Source organism: Numenius arquata, chromosome Z, assembly GCF_964106895.1.
Source record: "Numenius arquata chromosome Z, bNumArq3.hap1.1, whole genome shotgun sequence".
NCBI classification, from domain to species: Eukaryota; Metazoa; Chordata; class Aves; order Charadriiformes; family Scolopacidae; genus Numenius; species Numenius arquata.
Window position 1 is genome coordinate 67,442,385 of NC_133616.1, and position 25,637 is coordinate 67,468,021.

At 38.6% G+C, this 25,637-nt stretch overlaps 1 protein-coding gene across 1 annotated transcript in view; it reads right to left on the bottom strand.

Annotated features, from left to right (window-relative positions):
- PRDM6 (PR/SET domain 6) overlaps positions 1-25,637 on the bottom strand; it is a 75,620-nt gene that overhangs the window by 41,838 nt on the left and 8,145 nt on the right. The window contains exon 2 of the mRNA XM_074166708.1: positions 23,717-24,024. Coding sequence (XP_074022809.1) covers positions 23,717-24,024 — 308 coding nt within the window. The remainder of the gene's footprint in view (positions 1-23,716; positions 24,025-25,637) is intronic.

Genomic DNA, 25,637 nt, shown 5'->3' on the forward strand with positions numbered 1-25,637 from the left:
AGCATTCCATAATTTAAAGGCTAGTTGCTCAGTGAGCAGGACTAATGAAGCTTGGTTTTAGTATGGATGTGTGTTTTTTGTCTCCAGAACTTTCACTGCTGTAACAATCTCCACTTCTACACTGCCTCCAATGTATAACGTTGATGTCTAAATATTCTTCAGTTATTATTTACTTAGCAATGCGGCTGATATCACTGGAAGTTCAGCACGTGGAAAAGCAAAATGTATGGTGGAGTCACTGTGGATACAAGAGGAATGGTGCCCTGGGGTATCTGGCCTTGTGATGTGTAAGTAGACAAGAGGTATGGTGGTGACAAAAAATGCTCACAAAAAACCAGTAACTTTTGCTCAATAGTGAAATATAGATTGGGTCAGTGACCTTTGCTGATCCCCATTAATACCCATCTGCATCTTCGATAATCTTCTCGACAGCATCCCAAAAGCTTATAACTACTTTTAGAAGTCACATCATGAAATGTGAAGTAGCAAGAAGGTGAAATCTGGAACAGTGCTGGACAGAAAAGTCATGGTGTACAGTGTGCGCATGCTTAACAAATCTCATGCCTTGGACCAATTGCACAGGCAAGTGGTCCAGATGCAGTTGCCATTTTCCTGAATCTCTGGAAATTTAAGCTGATGCATGTTTGGAAAAGCATCAGTTGCCATGACAATGCAGAAAAGAGTGTGCCCTGTATGCTTTTCATATTTGACTTCACTATATATACAGGATATCCTGTATTATGCAGAATGTCTGGCAGTTCTGAAAGAAGAAAATGACATTTCCTGTTGTCATTTACTTTCTTGCTACTTTTTCCACATTTCAGGAGATTTAACATATATACTTATTACATCAAATTTAGTGAAAATGAAGGAGGGATTAGTGTCTTCCTAGCACTATAGCTATAACTATGAATTAAATAAATTCCAATCACTACAGGTAAATCATTAGCAATAACATAGTTCAACTGTAGATACATTTCATATTCATCAAATTTAAATGTAATTTTTTGTGACGTATATCTCACTCTAAAATGTGATTTCTCTAAAAATGTTAAAAATCAACAAACACTAAAAAAAACCCTCAGATTCCAATAAAGGTTTTAACATTGTAAATAGGATCTAAATCAGACCCAAAATCATACTGACATGAGCGACTCTTAACACACAAAATTCCATGCAAGGAATAAAAATAGTGTCAAAAGACATCATGCTCCACAATGCAGAAAGCATCTACGCTTCAGTCTCTTAATTATGGTGTAAATCCCCTGAAAGTTTGTATAGTAATAACCAGCAGCAAGCAAATAGCTGACAGATTTTTAAATGATTGTGGTGATGGGAGAGAAAGAGGAAGACCCTTCATCACTTATAACAAACAATTGTAGCACTTTTCACCTGTAATATTACGAAAGATATGTATTGCCATTCCCATTTTACACCTGAAGTAAACCATGCCATTAGCATTGCAACTCTGCCTAAACATTCTGTCAGCGTTAATGGCACATCTACATATACTGCACACCTAAATGAGAAAAAAATCCAAACCTCATCATATACATCATTCACATATTGCACACGGTCAGTCCTGAGATTTGTATTGATTTAATATCTTTGAGAGCAGAAATGAACAGGACTCAACAGATCCATCATGATGCAATTATCTGAAGTTTTTCTTTTAAAATGCATCTATGTTTGGTCCCTTCCAAAATAATTTTAACTGTAAATTTTCAAGTGTCTCAATTATAAAACTGCACAGATCTGAACTATAATAGTCAAAGCTCAACTGTTTTATAAATACTTTTAAAATACGGCATTAATATAAAAATCCTATATCATACAACCAAACCAAATTAATATAACTTGCTCTGGCAATAACCAGACCATTTTTCCAAACAAATAGATAAACTCCATCATGTCATTTTGAACTTCTTCTGACCTTCTGATGGTTACAATTGGGAATAAAGGTTATCCAAGAAAAATATTGGTGGTTCTGCATTTACAAAACTGAGAATACTTAAATTAAGCAGCCTTTGCTTTGGTAGACACATCAGACGCATTGCACAGGAAAAGATATCGGCCTAGTTCTGCTTTCATATACATCAAGTATAATCACAGATTTAAAATCCTACTGATTTAGAGCACGTCTACACTGCAATCTGAGACTGAGGCCGACAAATCTGTTCCCTAGGTGTAAATTAGATATCTGAGCCACAACAGCAGGGCAATCACAGCAGCATGGGAGGTACTTAAGGCTATTTGCCACACTTTACTCTTAGTTTTGCATCCCATGGTAAGCTCAGTATTGCTGGAGTTACATTATTTATAAGGCTGAAATAATTACCTCGATTAAAGCCAGTTGGCTTGTCTCTGCCCAGAGGTGTAGACAGATCTTTGGCTGCAATGTAACATGCCCTTTGTGAATTTACAATAGGGGAAACTGATAATAAATATTGGGGCACTATTGATTATTTCCTTTGTTCACATGCATTGTAAAATGAAGTTTGTTAGTGAGTTGAAGGTAGGATAAATTTCACATAAAATTAACCAACTAAGGTTAGGTATATAAACTAACCCTATTACGCAAAATGTCCTTGCAGAGCGATGGAGAGAAACAGGCACCATCAGAGGGCAATACGTCATAAGCAAGGACTGAGACACCAGAAACTTAACTTACTGATATCAAATGTTAGTGACTAAGAGTGCAAATACAACCTCCTATAAATTGCCACACCCTGCGTAGAGTTCACTGAGAGTAGTCCTCCAAAAAGTCAGCCATTTTTGTATTGCTGTTATATTGGTTGCTTTCTCATGCTCTTTAAGGAAAAAAAAAAAAAAAGTATAAACAATCTTTATCATCTTAACATTTGAATGTGACTGTTGTAGTGCCTTTTTGAGAAGCAAAACAAGAACAGCTTCTTTAAATAAATACATTTATAAGTAAATGTATAGCATGATATCCGTCTAAAAATTCTTAGCCTCCATTATTACTGGACTATGAGACCATGCTGTCCATCAGACAGGAGAAATGATGCAAGGAATATAACTCTTTTTTCCTTTTTTTATTTTTAATTTTCAGGTGTGGGGTTTTTGTTGGGTTTTGGTTTTTTGTTTTTTTTTTTTTCTGGTGTGGGTTTTTTTTTTTTTGGAACAGCTTACAGCAGCTTTTAGGAGAGCCGTGGTTGTAATGCTGCTGAAAGCTACTTCCCTAAAATGACCTTTTCTACCCAGTAAATGATTCCAGCAGGGCAATTCAAAAGCAAAGAAAAAAAAATCACTTTTTGTCATATTGCTCACAAAACTACTGTGTTGGGAAAGCTTTTCAGACACATGCTTAGAAGTAGGGAAAAAAAAAAAAAAAAAAAACCACAACCTAAAAACGTGCCACTTCCACTCAATTTTCATTTCAAGAGTGGACTGGCTGGCATGCTTCAAGTCATTCTCTGGAAGCCTTGAGATAATATGCGAGTGGCAAGAATATGAGCGTGTCTGGAGTCTGGTAATAATTGCATACCACTGCTTGCACTGCAGCAAAATCTTGACATTGCAAACAACAGCGTAAAATAATAGAGCCTGGTAAGCCCAGCTATTTCAACCTTATCAGATGGAGGAGAAAAACATCTCTACTTAAGACCAGAGGCTCTTATCCATCTACCAGGAGAAGAGCCAAGGGAAAGCATAGTTTCCACCTGAAAGGTGGCAGTGGCTCCAAAAAGTCACAGAATCACAGAATTGTCATGGTTAGAAAGGACCACTGAGATCACTGAGTCCAACCATATACTCACAAAAAAAACCAACCTACAATCTCAGCCACTAGAGCATGCCACTAGACCATGCCCCGAAGTGCCACATCTGCACGTTTCTTAAATACGTCCAGGGATGGTGACTCAACTACCTCCCTGGGCAGGCCGTTCCAGTGCCTGACCACTCTCTCAGTAAAGTAATTCTTCCTAATATCTGATCTAAACCTCCCCTGCTGCAACTTCAGACCATTTCCTCTGGTCCTGTCACTATCCACTTGGGAGAAGAGTCCAACACCCACCTCTCTACACCCTCCTTTCAGGTAGTTGTAGAGGGCAATGAGGTCACCCCTCAGCCTCCTCTTCTCCAGACTAAACACACCCAGTTCCCTCAGCCTCTGCTCATATGGCTTGCTCTCTAGACCCCTCACCAGCTTGGTAGCTCTCCTACTGATTGAACTGGGAGGGCAGGTGAGCTTCCAGTAAAGCAGCTGTGGCTCCCCTTGCAGATGTGCTCTCTCCAAAGGCACCACACCTGGTCACCCAGCAGTCCCTGTACCACCACAGCCTTTTCCCATGGCAGACATGAGTATTTTCTGAGTTGTCCAAAGGCAGAAGTCTTTGCAGATCTCTTTCGTAGAATCGTAGAATGGTTAGAGTTGGAAGGGACCTTAAAGATCATTAAGTTCCAACCCCCCTGCCATGGGCAGGGACACCTCCACTAGACCAGGTTGCTCAAAGCCCCATCCAGCCCGGCCTTAAACACTTCCAGGGATGGGGCATCCACAACTTCCCTGGGCAACCTGTTCCAGTGCCTCACCACCCTCACAGTAAAGAATTTCCTGCTAATATCTAATCTAAATCTCCCCTCTTCCAATTTAAAACCATTACCCCTTGTCCTATCACTACACTTCCTGACAAAGAGTCCCTCTCCGGCTCTCCTGTAAGCTCCCTTCAGATATTGGAAGGCTGCTATGAGGTCTCCCCGGAGCCTTCTCTTCTCCAGGCTGAACAACCCCAGCTCTCTCAGTCTGTCTTCATAGGTGAGGTGCTCCATCCCTCTGATCATCTTTGTGGCCCTTCGCTGGACCCATTCCAACAGAACGGGTTTTGCCCTTTCTTAACAGAAGAACTGCTGTCAAAATTGGGTATTTGGGATGCAAATGATATTCAGTCTTCTCTGAAGTGAAGGACCAGTTCTGCCCTCCAGTGAAGTCTAGTCGGACACATGTAATCAGACAGAAAAATCATCCTGGTGCTTGCAGGAGTATAAACTAACTGGAACTGAAACACGGGAGACAGTACAGCATATCTTCAAAGACTGAACACAGGCACTAAGAAAAAAAGATTGTGTGAAACTATGTAACAGTGTCATCTAGTGACTCTTGCCATAATCTCACTACCCAGACAGTGCAACCAGCTGAAAGGAAGGCCAGTTTTTACCCTGTTGAAGTGAGCTGTGCCCATACTCTGTATTGACACTTGGTGTTCAGCTGTGACAAGATTTCACAGGCCAACTGAGTGCTCGCATACACAAATACAACATTTGCAAACAAGTGTCTGACAAGCACACGGCCATCCTTAACTTCCCATGTGGAAATCCTAGTTGGAATGCCAACGCCAGGCACAGTGCAGGTCCTGTCTTGTGTCAGGGAAAGCATCTGTCACTATGGTGCTGAAATACAGCTCGCTATGATACCACCTAGCGAGACTCCTTTGAACTCAGTCCACGTAATCGGCAGAACGTTTTGCAAGGTCCTGAAGACCACCAGGAAGCTATGGACAGCAGCTTAGTAGCCTCTGGTGGAAGCAGCCTCAGTTACGAGTAGGCAACTTGGCTTTTTTCATTTTCTTTTTTTTTTTTTTTTAACATCTGACCCTAACACCAAGGATTATGTATCTATAACCATTGACAAAATCCCATACCATACCTCCTCATTTCTAAGCACACCCACTGAATGGGAGCTAATCTGTTCATGAGGCTTGTGAGAGCCCGTTAGCGTGACACGACACTGAAGGAGATGTTTCTTTGGTTTTTTCTTGTTTTCATTCTTCTTGCCTGAAAGTCTATTTCCCACATAAGAAAGCACATAACAAAAACCATTAATAAAAATGAAAAAGCTTAACTAATATATTGGATTTTTTCCTTTTCAGAGTTATGAAGTTCTTCATAAAGCGTAATACTTGCCAAAGAATACAGTTAAAAGCATGAGCATTTTGTTATCTTTCCATTATAATTAATTAAACTGTCAGAAACATTGCCCAAAGAGCATTCAGTCTGACAAAGTTAGAAAATCTGGAAAATGTAATGCAAGTGTGACACTTGTCTCAAATTCATGTACCAGTTTACAGGGGTATAAACCACACTGCAACCTTTATCAGCTGTTTATAAATAAAAATAAAATAAAATAAAATAAAATAAAATAAAATATAAAGTTTAAGAGAACTGGATTTCTTTGCGTATACTGGTTTCTAATCACATTCACCTCCTTCCTTTGCTTTACACCATACTGCTTAAGTGCTTTAAATGTTACACATCAAAACTTAATGTAAGCTTCCAGAAAATTAAGCACAAGTTTTGTCATTGGTTTGATAATTAATTTTTCTGATTCTGCTGTGAGCTTAACACTCAAAATTAGGTTTAAAACAAAAAAAAAGGTCATCTAGTTTCAGATCTTCTGAGGTTTGTACATTCCATGCACCATCTAAATAGAGATCATCATAATAAACAGTTCAGCACAACAGGCAAATGGTAACACCTTTTTTTTTCTTCCTAGGATGCTAACATCTTCTATTCAGTCTAATCACTGAGCTCTGCACAGAACCTCGATCACTGATTTAGGTGGCTTCAGGAGCAGAATCTCAAACCTTGCTAATATTATGCGACGCAGCCTAATGCGTCACACCCGGGGACACTGCAATGATGCATCCCGCCTAACTACACTGAAAACTCAGCTATGTTGTGCCACACAGATGCAGTAGCTCATTCAGAAATAATTCAGCCCAACACCTTGTTGTAGAGAGAGGAGGAGATAGATCCTTTGTAACCAAAAGGCACCTGATGACCATGCCTTCGATTTTGGTGGTACCAGCTCAACTCCATCTGGGCCATTGTCTGTAGACTGCAATCTCACAACTGGCTCTAACTGGTTCATTGTTGGCAGTCCCAACAGAAAAGTCAAAAAAAAAAAAAAAAAAAGAAAAAGGAGAAAATATTTAAAGTAATGTTTTTGGAGCAAGGTTAAGGCACAATGAAGGAATAAAGAGGAAGAAAGAAGTTCCCAGATACAGGAAGGAGGCTCTTGGCTTTCATTTCAAAACAAAGTTATAAGCACTTTTCTTTGCCAGAACAATCTTAGAAATATATAACAAAACAAGAAGGGGAGGGGTGGGGACGGGAAGGGAGGGGAGGGGGAGAAAAGCAAAAAAAAAACTATCCGTACTTCAGCTCAGAAAAGCCCTGAACCTCCTTTCTGAAATATGAATAAAAAACCCAGGCTTCTCTGCTTCCTTTCCCAGACCTGATCCAAGGGGCAGCTTTCTGAGGGACCCCAAGGCCCAGGAATAAGCTTTCACCAGGGCCAAACCAGCACAGCCTGTTACCTTTAGGAAGAGGAAATCTGAAGGTAACACCAGCTGTTTTCAGGTCCTTCTCAAGGGGTACATGACGGCCAACCCTACCACTTCTTCAACACAACAACTCAGGACCGCTCATGTCCAGCAGTCTGCTTGTGCTCCTCATCCACGACTCTCCTGATCTCTCCTTTCTCACACTGCCTAGTTCCAGTTCTTCCTTTCCCCTGCTTTATCCACTCCTTCTTTCTTTCTCACCTCATCCCAGCTCCACTCTGCGTTCCAAATGCACCCATTCCTTTTTAAAACAGTAAAACAGTGAAGTGAGTGGATACCTCAACAATTTGACAATGTGCACATAACAAATCCAAGAAAACTGTAAACTTTTTGTTCCTTTGAAACTCATCTTCTTTATCTGCCCTCTTCCATGATGTCTTTTATGGCATCAAAATGACTATGTCTTAGCTTTATGTTGGGACAGGTATTATTTATTTCTGAGGCACGTGACTCCAAGGTGTTGATAAAAACAGGTAATAAAAATGGGAAGATATTGTTCTACAATAAGTTGTCTTAGCTCTTAGACCACTTCATGGGAATATAATTTAATAAAAATACAATGAATTTGGGAGAATGCTTTGGAATCCTTCAGCATATGGGTTTGGAGTTTAATTTTACACAGGTAACACTCTTGATTTGGATTTACATTTGGATTTACAAGACATATCTGGATTTACACATTTGGATTTACAAGACATATCTGTGAGGACAACTAGATTGACATGATTGAATTTCAGATAGTATTTTTCCTTCATAACTGCAAAGAGAAATCAAACACATCTGAATGATGTTCAAAGAAATGCATCTGATACACTCATAAACCTAATTCCGACTTAGAATATTTATAGCAAAACAGTGCAAGATTTCATATGTGCTATATGGGCTCATTTATTAAAAAAAATATATTTAATAAGTGACAAGCCCAAGTGAAAGATTTTTTATGGTACTGGATAAACCACCCAAGTAGTTAAATCAATTCCTTTCTGTTTAATTTTGCTATTTGTTTTTCTCTCTGAGCTGCCAATTTTCTAACATATTAGAGAAGAAGTAGGAAAGTCTTTTTGATTGATAACAAGCTCAGATTTTTGTGTCAGGTCAGTAGAGATTTTTTTTCAAAGCAAGAATTCTGTATGTTGCTCTTACATTCTTCGACAATTATTCTACAAAAATTATTTAAATGCTCTTTTTTTAGCTGCTTTGACAAGAACACCAAAACAGTTCACATCACCCTTGACCCGCAGGGTGTACATCATCTTGTCAACATATAAACAAACACATGATGGGCTGTATTTTAATAGATTCTGTAAATATCAAGATCCAATTCATCAAAAGGTTTGCCAAAGTGACAGCTGTGGGGGTTGTGGTGCATGGGTGCATGTCGATTCAGTGTTGTTGCAATAGGATCATTGCAAGAAAATTCAGAGCTACTGTTGCTCTTTCTTCCATATTATTATTTCTCTGGAGCTCTGGGTTAAGCTGCAGTTTGTATATGCCACTTCATGTATAAGGGAAATATGCAGACTTCCGGGCAGAAGCCATATGGCTGGCTTTTATAATAATCCCTCTCCTCTCTCCCCATCTTTATCAGACAATTCCTCTGATGTGCTGCACTCTGTCAGAAAAGGAGGCTGAGAGGAATTTATAAGCACAGAAACTCTTACTTGGGAGAATGAGCAGAGCTCAGTTTTGATAATGTTTACACAGACACAGTAACTTTTCTTGGTTTGCTTCATAACTTCATGGATTTTAAAGCCAGAAGGGACTTCGATCCAGGGACTGCTCCAGGCTATACTTCATAGGCCATTAGCTTCCATCCAGGAAAAGACACACTGGAGAGGACCAGTGTGCCATGAGTACCTGATGCCCCCATAATGGCAGGGAACTGCTAAGGAAAGAAATGCCCAGATGAGCCAGCAAGCCAGGATGGCCACATCTGAAGCTGCAGAGATCATGACAAACCTGCAAGGCCAGTGGCAGTCAGCCCAGGGCACAAATATGCTAGTTGTGAAATGAAAGGCTAATACCTCAAACTGCTGTCCCTGGCCCAATGACTGTGGTAATTCTGTGGTCCCATTAAAAAAAAAACCTAAAAGAAAGCAGAATCTACCTGGACAGCTGAGGGAAGAAATTCCCAGTAAGTGCCCCACTGAAGATGAGACCCTTATGAAAAGTGCTACAAGGAAGATGCAGGCATTCTTTCTCTCCTCATGGAGGTAAAGCAAAGGGTTTGAAGGTTCACAGACCGTGAAGGCAAAGGCTCAGGACATCCAACCCAGAGATGCAGAACTCGATACATCTCATGACCTTTAGAAGAGTCAAAGTAAGGTACCTGCCTCTTTTAGTAAGATATTGCTACATTTAACTACTGTAAAACATAATTACCTTCTTGAGATGCATTTTGTCTAACTGCAGCTTCTAGCTGTGCTATTTTGTCTATCCCTTCTCACCCATTGAATAGAAAAGCCCATCTGACAGTTTTGGGATTTAATATTCCATATGTAAGTGTCCATACAAAGAAGTCAAATTAATTCTAACCTTTTCTATAATGAACACAATATATTAAGTTCATTAAAAACTCCATTCAAAGGCTTTTTTGCCAGAAGCTGACCACCTCCACAAGCACTTTGTACTCTCTTCTCTTTACCCACAGGTTTTTGGATCTCTAGACACAAGGTAACTCTTCAAAGATATTTCGTTCACATGATTCTATTCGTTTACTACAATGTATAGCTACCATAACTCTCTGGTGGAGAGTTAAATTCCATAATGCTCATGGGCAACTCAAATACAAACTCCTATACTCATGCGTAAAGCCAAGGTGTCTCTCCTCATCCCCTGGTCCCTTTCCAACAGACTCCTCCAGGATGGAAAATTTAAGAGACTGATGTATGAATTTAAAATATTTGCCCTCTTTGAGACTTCTACCATTTTTGTTTTGCTGGAATGAGGAGTAACATTGGAGTCCTTTTATTCACTAGCAAGTACAATCACTGTGAAACATAGAATGAAAAGACTTAAAAAATCCTGCATTTTGACACTGGGAAAAAGTTCAGGGGTCCTACTTGGAAGCTGCTCCATGCTTTCTGTAAGCTCCACAACACCACCAGCTCCCAACAAGATTGAAGGGAGTAAATGAAATTTTGGAATTGTGCAGTGACATTGTGCTATGAGCTTACAGCACCCAGGCCTCCATTTCTACTATTTGTATCTGTCATGCACCCAGGAGAGGAACATTCTTACCCCATTGATCGTAGCCAGGCATAGCAATTGATTTTGTTGTTGTTGTTGTTGTTCGAATAGTGAGGTTTATTAGGCGCCTTGAAGTCATTAATATAATACTATTCAACTTTCAACCATATGATCTGTGAGCAGTTTTAGCAAGTGTTAGTACTGACTTGCCTTGTGTGTATGTGTAAAACTGCCCGATTATAAAGCACACATTATGAGACCTTCTCTGGTATTCGCAATTGCAACACTTGCTCATGATTGACTTGGAGCCACTAGGAAGCCCTGTCAGTATTACCGCTAGGATAAATCACCTGCAGCTAAAGTGAAAGCCTCTCTTGTCTTTAGGTTTTCAAAAAATCTAGCAAGGTGTTGGTCAAATAGTCACAAAAAGTTTCCCCAGCAGGCACAGGACAAAGCCATGTCAGAAGGCAGAGAGGTCCAGCTCGCACTAATCATAATAAACGCAGCCTGGGCACAATCTGGTTCCAGCCCATAAGTCAAATCAACGTTGCTAGGATTTGTTCCCTTGGGCATGGCACTATTCTAGCAGACACATTCCAACTTCCCACATGGACTTCCATGTCCCCAGCAGGCGTCTGTCTGGTCAGCTTTGACCACAGACATAACGAGCTTGTGCCCAACTGTGCCTGCTCATGGTCCACCCTTGATGTGATATCATATTTCCTAGTGAAATGCTAAAGACACACTGAAAGACCTCTAAGAAAAGCTTTGCATGCTCAAGAATATTCACATAGCTACCTTTTGTAGTACTTGCAAGTTTTTGAGAGCTTAAACTAGACAGATAAAATATTTAAATTCATTAACAAGACAGTGGGGAAAATCCACAGCAGAAAACCATGAGAACATGAGGGAGAAAATGACTAATTCTGAACACCATCACTTCTTAATGTTTTGCCTGTGACTTTCTGTGGCTCAGCCACAAGTCATCATCAGAGAGCACCAGCTCAAAAACTGAATAGTAGATAGATTGCTGGTTTGTGAGAGAGCAATAAAATTACCTATAATCTTTGAGAACAAAGAGAAAGAATGGCAGTAATCTTCTACAAGAGTCACAGTCTCAGAGTGCCCTGGCTCTTTCTTCAAACTTACTGGCACTACATAGCCTTGCTGTCCTATTCTCCATCTTCTTCTTCAAACACATTGTTTTAGCAGCCTGCATCCTGCATCTGTCTGTTGCCTCAATTTTCGCTATGATCTAAAGGTCTACTTTTTCAGCCTACATAGATATATGAATTTGCTGAGGAAAAGTGGAAGATAAGGTATCTAGCTCTCTGATTTTATGGTCAGACCTTCAAAGAGTATGAAGGAGGGAGAAATTCAGTCAGACTTTCAGTCTGTGGCAATCTGATCCTTGGATGCTGCACTACAAAGTCTTTCTTACAAAGAAATTTCTCAACATTATTTCTTTTAGAGATTTACCAAATAAGTTGATATCAAGTTGCAATGACTGACTGTAGCATTATGTAAATAAAGTGATGGAATTAACTATCAAAATATTAACATACAGCTGGTCCAGCTTTGCCCATAAAAGAGAAGATTTTTTTTCCACAGTTAGGGTGGGATGACGGCTAGAACAAGAAATGAATGGTGTCAACAGCACTCACTAATTCTCCAAATAAATTAAGTCACCTTCCACACAGAAAGGAAGTGTCAGAATGTTTGCCCTCTTGCTTGCCTTGTAAAAAGCACTGAGACAAATGCACATCTTTTCAGACATCACAAAAAGCATTTTAATGTAAAATGTTTACAGTAATAAATTATAAAATAAATAAGCATTTAATAAAAAAGTTAAAATAATTGGAAAAAAAAAAGTAAGAAAAGGTAAAAAATAGTAAAACAAACACCGTAGCAATCTGTACCTTTACTAGGTTGAATTGCACTGGGTAAGTTATTGTACTGCACTAGGTAAATTCCAAGACATGGAATTGCCTTGGCTTAACTATCACTGTGGCCAGCTGTTTTCTCCACAGATGCAGCAGCAATTTTAAATTCTTGATGTCTTTCCTCCCTTAAAACAGATGAACTGAAAGTCAAACATGACAGAAAAAGGAGCGTTTTTCCTGGCCTACCCACCGACCAGAGGCTGGGTGGGGTACGGGAGCAGTGTGCTGCTCAGCTTCAGGGAAGGGAGAAGGCCTTGTGCAAACTTCTTCAGTGGCCATCGTTGTTATTTAAATTGTGATTGATAGTGTCCTGAGAGACATTGCTAGCTATTTCTGATCATAAATACAGCCACAGTGACATGCAGGCCATAGAGTGGGAATGAATAGCGTAAAGTATAGTATGTGGACCTGTGAGATTTCAGAAGAGATAAGTAATAATGTGGAAGAAATATGTACTCAGAATGAAGGATTAAGCAGAGTAAAACCCTACAAAGTCCTTGAAATGATACAACATGACAGTCGCTATATCTTTAAAACAGAAGCCATCTGATTTGGCTTGCCAGCAAACAATGAAATTGTACACAAATTAGTCTTTCAAAAGTAAAGGAAAAACCTATTTCAAACAATGAAGTAAAACTTCTGCAACACTATAGCCTCTGGGACATGTCACTTTTGGGTAACTAGGGCATAAAAATTAGCATTTTATTAAATAAACAAAAACCCACAAAGGTTAAGAAAAGAGGCAGACAAATGTAGTCTTTGGAGGAAAGGGAGGCTGCAGACCTCAGCCTGACCCTCAGCCATCTTTTGTTGGGAATGGCAGACCCCAAGGTCAAATAGCTACTCAGCCAGGGTTACTGTCTGAGCCCACCCAGGCTCAGATGTATAGCCTACTCTAATGTATGTTCCACCATCTGGTGGGCTAGAGACACCCTAGAGCCCAGGCCACACAATTTCTGCTGGAGAACTCTCACTGTTGGAAATTCACCAAGTCCCTAGGCTGGGGATGCAATAGGCACCATTCTGGACAAATAAGCAAGCAGGTCAATATTCCTAAAGCATTACCTCTAACTCCAACTAACTTGAACGTGATCCTGGTTTGATCAGAAATTAAAAAAAAAAAAGAAATTCAGATGAGACAATATTGATGCAAAGATTTGAACATCAATATGGTACCCATCTTTTTTCCTAAACTTCTTCAGATTACCATATGGTCTAAGGAAATGCCAATGTTCATCTTCACTTTGGTTATCTTTCTGATAAAATTGTATCAGAAATTGAGCTGCCTAAACTCTTTACCTGTTGCTGAAAGATTTACAGCAAATTAAACTCTAGCGTGTTGGTCCATGAAGTTCAGTTGTGTGAAAAGTTTTGGTCCCAACACGGAAATGAGACCTCAGATTTCTCAGGAAGCGCCTCTCACCAGCATAATGCCAGAGAGAGAGTACGGTACTTTGCAATCTGCAGAGAACACCGCTGAAAACACAGCTGAGGTCTTAGCTTGGTACACTTTGTCAACGGCCCCAAAGGGTTACCGCAGCTTTAAGTGGAATTTCTAAGTCTATGTAACTTCTTGTACATTTCTGTTAGAGCTGGTCAAAAACTAATCTGCAACCTCTCCTTTTCTGCATTAAAAAATATCTTGTTAGAAATCAAACTTTTTTTCATGAATCTATTAGTTTTCTTTAAGTATGCTGACGTTATTTTTGCACTAGTTAAAAAGAAACATTTATTTTGATGAAACGTTAGTATTTCTTCCTGAACTTTCCCAATGCATGCCATCTAGAAGAACCTAACCAACCTATACACCAGCTTTCCTGCTCTGATGTGGAGAATGGCCCTAAGTCATGGATGACAATCAAATTTCTTTTTAAAATTGGGAATTTTTTCCATCAAATGTCAAATTCTTCCCAGAATGTTTGCTCTGAAAGAGAACGCATTTTTTTAGAGGTGGAAAAATGACACTTTGCTACTGCAGCTGTCACTGAAATCTTGCTGGTCACAATAAAATGAATTAAAACAAACCCAGGGAAATAACTGTAGCTCAGCAAAACTTCACATTACTATTGGCAATGAAGATGTGCTTTATTATCTTACAAATAAATAAAAAAATATACCTGAGTCATTCTCATTCTTCTCTAAGTAATTGTACATCTCTTTCATCTCCTTCTTTTACTGGAGCAATGGAAATGGGGACAGAATTCAAGCCAACTTAAAATAGAAATAGAATAGAATACAGAAAACAGACCACTTTTTAAAATTTTTTCTTCAATGGTAAGCTCTTTTTCTAAAATGGTGTTCTAAAAATAGTATCAGTCACCAATCCGTACTGCTATAAAAGTTCTTTTGACAGATTGATAAAAACTAATACCCTGCTTTCCACAGTGAATGCTGACATGGCATCCGGCAAAAAGTAGGTATAATACATTTTTTAAAAATACTGATCTTAACACAACTGGAAGATTAGCCAAGGCAAAAATCGTAAACCCTAGATTTGCTTACTTCATTTGCTTTATATATGGCACTTAATGTAGGATTATTTTTTTCCACTTTAGAACTGTAACAAATACCGACCGTTACTCTATTTCCAAATTCAGGGCTTTGTTACAGGTGAACAATATGAAGAACAGAGCCTTGATATGGCCTCTATTTCAGTAGGAGTTTCTCATACTCATGATAAAACCACTTTTCTCTACTTTGTAGTTCCCCCAATGAAATCAAAACATCTTTAGAAATGCCCTGGGGTCACTAAATTTGCTTGCTTATACACCAGTAGGTCTCTACACAGAAAGTACCAGGTTGAATTACTGTTAAAATATGGAATTGTTTATGTACATCTTGCTAAATCCATGCAACAAATATGCAATGTAGTACAAACAATAAACTTATGAGTTACAGATTTTTTACAAGATACCAAAAAAAATGTTTTTCTTTGATGGTAATATTTATCTAACTAAATACAACGCACTACTACAATCACTGGCAACACAACCCTTCCTTTCTTCATAATAAAATATTAACCTTAGGTCAAATGAATGCATTTATACAAGGATACCTTTACCTTAGCTGTGTGTTACTGTTGTCATATAGACTGTGGCAGACAATACGCAGGTGGCCTTATGTTCTGAAGGAACGCTTGGCCTATCTTAGAAAAAAATTATTTAAGAATTGTGATTAAAGCGATACTGTGTTATTCAGTCATGCCTGCAGACTTCATTAAATCAAAGTTCCTAGTGACATCAATGGCTATCTTGTCTGAGCAAGGACTGTTAGCAACTGCAGGATATTAGTCCTGGAAGCTCATGATCTGCATGAGGCCTGACACGAATTAGCTTGTTGCCATCTAAAACTGGACTTCATCTACAGTTTGCAAAAAGAATCTCCTGTAATTACCTGCATTTTAAGGTTTGGCATTTATAGGTTTTTACCGTCTATATTGCTTATTTCCACGCAAGTAGAAAGCACTGTGGTTTTGTGGTTGGTGGCTAGCATTTTGCGGCTTTATTGTATTTGTTTAATATAGGAAAACTTCTAGAGCGTATTTGCTTTGTGACATAATGTCTTTATTATGTCTTGCAGAAGCAATTGACCCAAGTCAAGTTACTATACACTATATCTATGGGTTAATTAGAACTTTAAGATGCAACAAATAAAACACATTATTGACTTTTAAATCTTCAATCAAATAAATATTTACAGCTGCAATTTGCCAAAATTATTTACCTTTCAATAACGGATCAGAAAGAGAATATGCACTGCAGACTCAAGTGAATGCCTTGGCCGTCAGCAAACAAATTACAAACAGAAGAAAAAATAAGTGTTCCGGCTATCATTACAGTCTATAAATAGCTGATGTGGTTCTCCGTTAAAGATGTGCTATCTTCTACATTAGTAGGCTTTTTCAATGCATAATTGACCTTGAGATGGAGAATAACCTCATAGCAGAGTGGCTTTTCTTTTAGGGAACAATGAGTATAGATATTAGAGGATGTGCCTGTTGTCAATGATCATTGCTGAAGTCTGCCTATACCACACTGGGACAATCAATTTTGTAAATGATTGCAATAATCAAGGAAATTGCCTAATTTATAAATCCTGGCATACAGCATTTTAATGGATTCCTACATTTTAATGCTGATGTTTTCAAAGCCAAATGAATTGTTGTCCAGGCTGTCACTACACAAAATGATAAAAACATTCAGTCTTGTGGGTAACTACGTCTCATGGATATTCAGACAATCAGGTACACAATCACTCATTAGTGAATTCTGTGATAGTTTCCAGTTACAAGCCAACAGCAAAAAGCAACATTTTCCTTATGAAAATGCCTTCTCTGGAACCAAGGACTAAAAATAGTTGAGTATTACTGAACAGATAAATTAAAAAATTTCCTAGCCTTTTTGTCCAGGTTTTACCTTTCCTCTTTTTTTTTTTCCCAGCGTAAAAGAAGAACCATCTTATTTCTAGGACTTAGAGGCAGGTCCAACAACTTTTTGACTGTGAATCACATCGGTACAGGCACCATTCGTAGGGCAGGAGAACAAATGCAGGGCTTGGTGTCACGGCTGTTGCTGATGGGTCATTCTGCCTAATCCACTCTCCAACTTGCTCTCCACACTTAAGCCGGTTCTGCAGACGTAGTTATACACAGATTGCTATTCTCAGTTAAACCTTAGACAATTGATTTCAGCCAATAGTGGGCTGCCAGTACTTTACTTACTGCTCAATCTCACTAACCTGACATTTATGGTGTACTGATTGGCCTCTGTCAGTGGTGGTGGTTGTAAATTCACTTTGAAAAGCTTTGTGTTAACAGCCTTCAACCAGGCTCTGAGACGAGTACGAGCAGGCAAGCTGACAATTGCTCGACCTCCTGCCCTTATTACAGTGAGTAAATCAGGCTTTGAGCCATTAGGCTGGAGCCCGAGGCCTACACAAAAAGGATTGACATGACTAAAGGTCAACCTCTGTCACACATGTGTAACAATTTGGATAATGGAATTCTGTAACTTATCTGAAAAAGGTGCCAAATGCGTGGAAGGGAAGTGTAGGCTGGGCTGAATTTTCCAGCTTTTATGTTAAGCGGTTACTTAAAAGTCTGCATTTTAAAGTCCATGCGTGTTTGATGCCATGAAACCTGGGGGACCAAAACATACAAAGCAGTGATTGAGACATATTGAATGTCACCGCCACCCTGAAAAGTGTATGCTGCAGTTTCGGCTTATCAAATCTACAACTAATATATTATTGGCATCAGGTATGCAACACATTTTAGATAACCATATATCTCATAAAAATACTGCCTTTATTCACCCACTTTGAATCAAAAGTCAATAGAAATAATTCATTGTTAATGGTATCATAAATTAAGAGTAATTTCAAGCTTTACAAACTAGATTTCATCCAACAATGGAAATTGCTTTCACTAACTCATAAAAAAAAAAAAGAAGGGTGAAGTGTTTCCATAATATTGGTGATTGGATCACTTTGAGCAGTAGGGAAATCTAGTGGTCAAATAAGGACAGAAATGAGCTTTTATATTTATTTGTGTTCCATTTCAGTATTTTTGCATATTACATAATAAAACCTCCAAGGTGAGATTATGTGCCATGGAAAAACAGACAGTCCCTGCATGATCTGGCAATTTTAAAAATATTTTTTTTCTGAGAATAGTGTGTGTCCAGATGCGTGCATGTTCCATGCAGTCCACAGAATTATTGTTTTCAGTAATACTGGTGAGATTCTGGGGCTGTATCCAACTTCCCACGAAAGTTTATTCCAAACTTCACTTTGTTAAACAAGAAGAGAATCAGTCTCCATGACAAATTAGATTTGTTTTGTTGCACGCGTGCTTAGGCTTATTTATCTGCTCAGGAATTCCAGGTACCTTGTCTACATGGAATAAACATACCAAGGACATGGGGATACACGGAGATAAGGCGTGAAAAAGTCTTATAAAAATCACAGGGTTTCTAAAAGAAACATCAAGGTTTAGTTCAACTTTTCTAAGCACAATAATTATCAAACACAAAGTAGCTTTTACATTTGGGATCAAACTTATTTTATATTGACCCTAAGTAAGGAATCTATAACTTACAAAAGTTCTCTGGAAAAATGTGATACCAAGTGATGCAGAAATACTAATGTTAGTAAGCTGCTTTAGAGAAGCTTGGCGCAATTTTCTTCTAAGGTACATAAATTAAAGAAGCTGTGGCATTCTGTGTGCTGCTACGGAACTTTCAGCTTAGCAAGCTACTGAGCACAACATTAGGGATACTTCCAGTAGGCAGTATGTGAACTTAAAATCCATGTAAAAGTAAAAATTATTGTGCTTTTTTAATAGAAAATAAACACAAGGGTGGTACACCACACAAAATCCTCAGAAATGGCAAAGCAAAACAAGAACAGAATGGCACCAGCTGTTACTCTGCATAATTTAAGATATAATAGTAATATAACTAAGGGGTTTTTTCAAGACAAAATTATTTGAATTTCATGAACGTGACACATTTGAACCAGGGCTGACAAGCAGTCTAGAATACTAGATGATGGATTGCTGAGAAACATAATTTCCACTTTAATAGAATTACGGCATGCACATAATTCTATCCCCCAGTGCTTCACTCTAGCAGCAAATTTAGTCCAAAACTAAGCCCTGAGAATCTGAATACAAATCTATCACCATAACTGGAATGAGTGCTTCATTGGAAAGGTAAGGATTCTCTCTGCATATTAATTTGTACAGAAACGTACAGTACCGCTGCATGGACTCTGGCCAGCATGCGCCCCAGTAAAACGGTTGTTCTTGGTCCAGATGAAGTCAAAGGCAGTGTTTTCTTTGACTTCACTTGAGGCACAAAAAGGCCAATAAGTACCCAAATAGTACTTTATTAAAGCGACATGCACGCTTTCTAGTAGTGCCAGTTATTCCTGTCCATTTAAGGGGAAAATCGGTAACACAAGTTTAGCACCTTGTAATTACTAATGAACGCTCTGCTATATGTGTATTTTGCTCATCCCTGTAGAAAACCTAACACATGAAAAAGTATTTCTTCCAGACAAGCGAAACTTAAATTAAGTCAAGTTAAAATAAAGTGAAATAAGATACTGGACTTTCTTGGGTTATTCCAAAGAAGAAAACTATTTGAGCTCTGATAAAAAAAAAAAAAAAAAAAAAAAACAGGATAGAGAGCAAACCCTTTACCAGGCAAATGAAGAAAAGGAAACTGTAAGAATCTATCCTTTGATACATCTGTCAGTAAAAGTTTTTTCATTTAAATTGCATTTGCAGGAGAAAAGACCATTTATGATTTAGCTGTTTCCAGAACTCACAGTTTAAAGTTTGGAGCCTGAAAAACTTTGACTACTAAAATGTATAAGCCTTTTAAACTTCTGTATTTTAATCTAATAGAATTTAAGTGTATATCGTATACATTCCTTAAGTCTACTCTTATTAAATTTTGATGTTAAACAGAAAGGGGAAACCATGTGCAACTAGATTAATTTATCTCCAGGGAGTAAGGACACATTAATAATTGAGATAATGTTTTCATATATGTTGGAATCAAGTGTGCCTTTTCACTTCTTTATTAGAAAACACATTAGGGGAAAATTATCTCATTCTCATCGGTAAGACCTAATTGCTGAGAAAGTCTCTGTTTTCTTTGTAATAACAAAAGGATTGTTCTCATTACTTCAAAATTTAAAAAAAAGGAAAAAAAGAAAAAAAAAATCAGAAATATTATCAAGCAGTGCTGGAATAAATGCCTGTATTACCAAAGAGAGTGTTTATTTAATACACCCAGTCCTGTTTTTGTTTTAAACAAATCAGAGTTTATTGTATTTTCATAAAATACAAGCAGACTCTGAATTGGATAGAAGTTGGCCAAAGGGGAAAAAAAAAAAGAACTGCAACTAAAAATGACTAATATTTTTGGCTTTCTGAAGGGCTGATCTTTCTGAAAGTTATAAAAAATTATCTTGGCTGATTGTGAGAGAACTCTATAATTTCCCATGAACACCCATAGGTGTCAAGGCCTGTTGTGAGGTAATGGAATGGTATGTAATTTACTCTGAATCACTGTACATTATGCTGTATGGATTACATACAAAGCAAACACTGAGTGCATGGTGGGAACACTTGTGCAGACAGACTGAAGCATATTTCCATAGCGTTGAACTATACATCAAATGCAGTGCTTCTGATGTTTCCCACAACAAAGAGAATAAAAAAAGCCACCAAATCAGTAACTATGCTTAAAAGTCTTTGCAATAGTCCTTCTATTTATCTGGTCTACACTGAAAACAAAGAACTGCAAACAAAAACAAATATCTATCAACTTTACCTTGCAGTGCTGAGAGAAAAAATATTACCATGCTATTTACAGTACTAAGAAAGAGAAGTTCTCTCTGTAAGGTCCATCGAGACCTAATGCTGAATAACTGATCTGTGGACAAACTTGCAACTATCTTGAAAAGATTGTTGGAAGAGAATTGACTAAAGCTACAACTTTATAAAGAGACAATGATGAGACATTCCTTTGAAGTTTACAGTGATTTAATCCACACTCCTATACCATATATACTAAAAGAATACAGACTATTCAGATACATACTTTCAATTGCTTTTATTTATTTTCATAGATCAGCTTTTTAAAATCACACACACTTTCTGATTACTTTCTTTTGCTGTATTTTTCTTTATTAAACATTAGCTCTCTGATAGGTAAAATATACCAAATTGAAAGTCAAAACAAATGAGAAACAGCCAAAACTTTTAGCCAGAACTTAGAGTAATTCTTTGCTAACAACTTTTGCCATTAGAAGAAATAAACCGAGTCCGCGAGCAGCCCACAATACCTCCCAAAAAAACCCCTAAATTTAATTATTATTTTAAAGATAATTCACTTAAAACACACACACTCATTTTGCTAGCCAACAGGAAATCTGTGTTGTGTGTTAAGAACAGAAGAGCAAACACACACAAAAACTCAGTTTACATTCATTGATTGCCTGAATCTGGCAGATACAGCAGTACTATTTCTTATTTTTATTTAACATCTTTTTCTTCTTTGCTTTTGGCTTTTCCCCCAACAACCTTCCTTCTTTCATTGCTTTAAAACAATTTTTAAGTTCATCTGAAATCAGACTCAAAACATCTTGCCTATTTAAAATTGATATTATCAATATTTGCAACTTAACTTGTACAAAATTGATACATAATCAAAAAAATTAAATTGAATATGTAAATATTAAAGGATAATATAAAATTCTCTAACTCCATTTATTTTAGCTGTTTCAATGTTTGATGTAACTTGATGATCTGGCAAGCTAATTTTATTATTTTTTATTTTATATTCCGTTAACAAGCATAGTCTAAACCACAAAGCGCCTCTTAACAACGAAAATAACGACGCCAACGTCATTATAGAGTGTTCCATAAAAAATAAAAAAAATTGATTAATAACAAATCCCAAAATGCTCACATTATAATCACTGGGCTTTGGTAGGAACAGATTTAAGTCCAATTTATTAATATCTGCTATACAAGAGAAATTTCATCCCCACCGAAGGCATCAACAAAACTCCCAATGATTGCAAGTCATCCAGTTTCACTAAATACATATAGGTGTGTTCTGAGACTGATCTTTTACTCTTTAATGTGAAAATCTCCCTCTTGCCACAATGACTCTTTTTTGGTAAATATTTTGAGACAAAGACCCCGATGTGTTATTTACTATTTGTTTGCATTTAGGAAATGCATAGGAGCTCCGACTCATAGAAGGAAGTCATACCTACTAGATATCATGCAAAAATAGAACAGAATGATTAAAAGAGATAATCTTCAGTCCGATAGAGCTGACAGCTTAAGGATCACAGGTTTTCTGTGAGCAAGTGCTATAAACAACATGCTGGCTCCATGTTGCACCAAATATCTTTTAAAAATCCATTCACTTTTACTGTATACCCACTGAAGACAGCAAAACCTCTCTTTGCATCTTCATGGGCTCCTTGTTGGGTTTCTAACCAGCAAGCCTGTCCCCTTAATATTATGACGATTCGGATTTGGTCTAAATGAGTAAATATCACCTGCAGATCTGTGGGCACGTTTCTACTGACTCTCTGTAGCACTTTGCCCCGAGGTGTGCGGAAGCTGCAGCTACAGAGGACTAAGCAGAACTAAGAAATGACACCTTCCAGCACAGAGCAGAGAAGAAATGAACGGCAAAAGACTAGGTAGACATGAGGCTGGTTCTGTAAATAAGAAGTGCTGACACATACAGACATTATACATGTTCCCTATTAATTATTAGACCCATGTATAAAATGAGCATATACTGTCTTTTCTTTCTAAATTAACTTACCACATGATGCTGTTGCTAGCACCTGCGTAGAAACTATACCTAAGCACAAAACGTCAGTGCTTCACTGGAGAAAATGCACAAACAGTAACAGCCACGGGTGTCCCCGGACGGCCAAAGGAATACAATAGCAGGTTTGTGATCTGTTCTGCCAAACCACAGTCAGTGTTCATTGCAAAATAAACCAAACTATCACACCCTGCATGTTTTCATATCGATTATCACAGTTACCCTCTCTAAGATGGTGACAAATACAAAAAGAAAAAGAACATCTTCAGAGAGCTGAGAGTGCCCTTCGCACAGAAGCACTGAAAGCATCGGTAGGGGGATGCACGGTTGGTGCAGGACTAAGTTGTGAACAAGCGCTAACACCTTCAGTGTGCAAAACAGCAGGGCTGTAGAATTGGCTCCTGCACTTGGGACTGTCTGTAGGCCACAGCGATGGTGCAATACGCCATCTCAACCCACGTGTGCTACTCAGACTTAGGCTCATACTGCGACCTGAGAACTTCAGCAGCTCTTGTTCCTCAGGTCGAAACGTAAAGAGCACCATGACTTGTAGCCTTCAGCCCTCTCTGGCCCCATCTCTCTGCTCTGCATTGCAGCACTTGCAACAATCTGCTCTGCCTAAGCAAACCAATTGGAGCTCTGAGGCATCCCCTGGTTTTTCTGGCTACCTCTAGTGCAGCAAGGGTTTTTCTTGCACTGGCTACGTTCTCAAATCCGCTGGGTCGCCTTCCTTAAATTGTGTTGGTTTATTTTTGACGGCTAGTGAACAGTGCTAGTACTACATAGAATTACACTCAATGTCTATTTCAAAACAATCAAATTTGACAAGGAAGGAAAGATGGCAACTTACTTCCCAGAGATGCTGCGTGTTCCTGATGGCTCCTGCTTGAACCTTCTCCGGCAAGAGCAGGACTCCCTGGAAGGGCCCGATCCAGGTGCCCTGCTGGATCCGCTGCGCTGCACAAATGCCATAGGCCAGGCCAGGCACTGTGCTGGTGCACAGACACACTTCCCGGGGCAGGTCCCGAAGCCACTCTGGGATCTCGGGTGGAGGAGCTGCTGCGGCAGCACTGCTGGTGCCCACCAGACGGCGCAGGGAGTGGAGGGGCCCGTGCATGGGGCACTCGCCGTTGCGGTTATCGGCACACATGTCGCATCCTGTGGGGCAAAGAGGGGGAAAACACTGTCAGTATGGTGCTGCTGGCCGCCAGCACGATCCCTGCCACAGGCGAGGTCATGCAGAGCCCTCTGCTTCACTCTGTCATCTCACGGCAGCTCAGCACACACACACGCCATGCCCTGCTGTATGTTGCTTGGGATGGTTTTCCTAATCTCGCCAAAGCCCTTAAGAAATCCCAAAGGCTGAGCAGAAACCCTGCAGACATTTTGCAAGCCTCGTGTGTTCACAGACTTGCTGAGACTCATTTATTTTAAGACTGCTTTTTAAGATGCGTTTTTTGACTGATATAAATAGCCCACATAAACCATCCCAGTGTGTTTTGGGGATACATTTTAAAACACAGTCATAGTACCTTACAAGGTCCCCCCCCAGTAAAGCCCGAGAGTTTAACTGGAACAGGATTTAATTTCATCCTTATTTTAAATGAACATTCACTCTACTTTTTAAATTAACATGTGTGTGCATGCCTGTCTATTTAAAAAATAAAATAAATAGAGCAGAATTTCATGAATGACAAATCAGAGGACTGCATGGACATTTACTTTCTTATATCCAAAAAATAATCTTTAAATTGAAATTATATAATAGCAAATAGTACTGATTCCTAGCACACATTTGAAATTTTTTATTGAATAGGAATGCATGTTCTTTGCCTATCACATGTAGCTGAGGCTAAGAACAAAACCAACATGCCTGGTTTCATGAGCAACTCCCATGAAAAAGACCCATTTGTAAAAATGTTGATTTCCCTAACTGCTCTTAATAATGGATGACATTTCTCTATTTTGGGAAGATCGTACCGTGATTTTTCTTTTTTTGAGCAAATACAATTATGGTTAAATGTTTCCACTGCACACTATTGCACATGCCGTGAATGTACAACTTCCAGGAAAATGCTTCATGCTTAGGAAATCCATTTCTCTGGAGGTATGCTGAGTTAACATAACAATAAATCTATTGAAATAGGTTACCGTCTTCTGCACATTTCACTTTTGTAGCACAGTTTTCATATAAATTTATTCCAGAGATACAAAGGAAAAACAATAACTATGCCACAGTATTCACGTAGCAAGTCCAAGATCTTTCCCCTAATAATTTTATACAACTTACACCCATACTCAAAAAATTAAAGCACAGTATTCACTATAGAAGCTGCAGCTTCTTGGTCTAAGCCACAGACTTAGACTTGCTAGATTGCCTGTAACCACAGTTTCAATTCTCAGGGGGACTGACTCAGCTGTTCTTCTTTCCGAGGTGGATATGCTATGTATTATGTAGGCCTCTTCCCTACAGAGTCTTCAAAGGAAAACCTTCCTCTCTATTGTAAAAGCTGCTAAAGGATAATAAAAGCTGTTTTCAAAATATGGCCTCCATTTGCATTCTATAATTTTAGACACACTTCCTAAGCACTATTTCCTGTCATCCTCTTTTAAATTGTACCATACAAAAATGATGCATTCAGCAATACTGAAAGTTACAGAGGGAAGAGATTTTCCCTCAAAACCATTACACCTTCGAGTCTTGCAGGTAATGCACATGTCCTTGCTTGCTGCTCATCTGCTCAGGTTCCCTACCCACGACATCCATTACA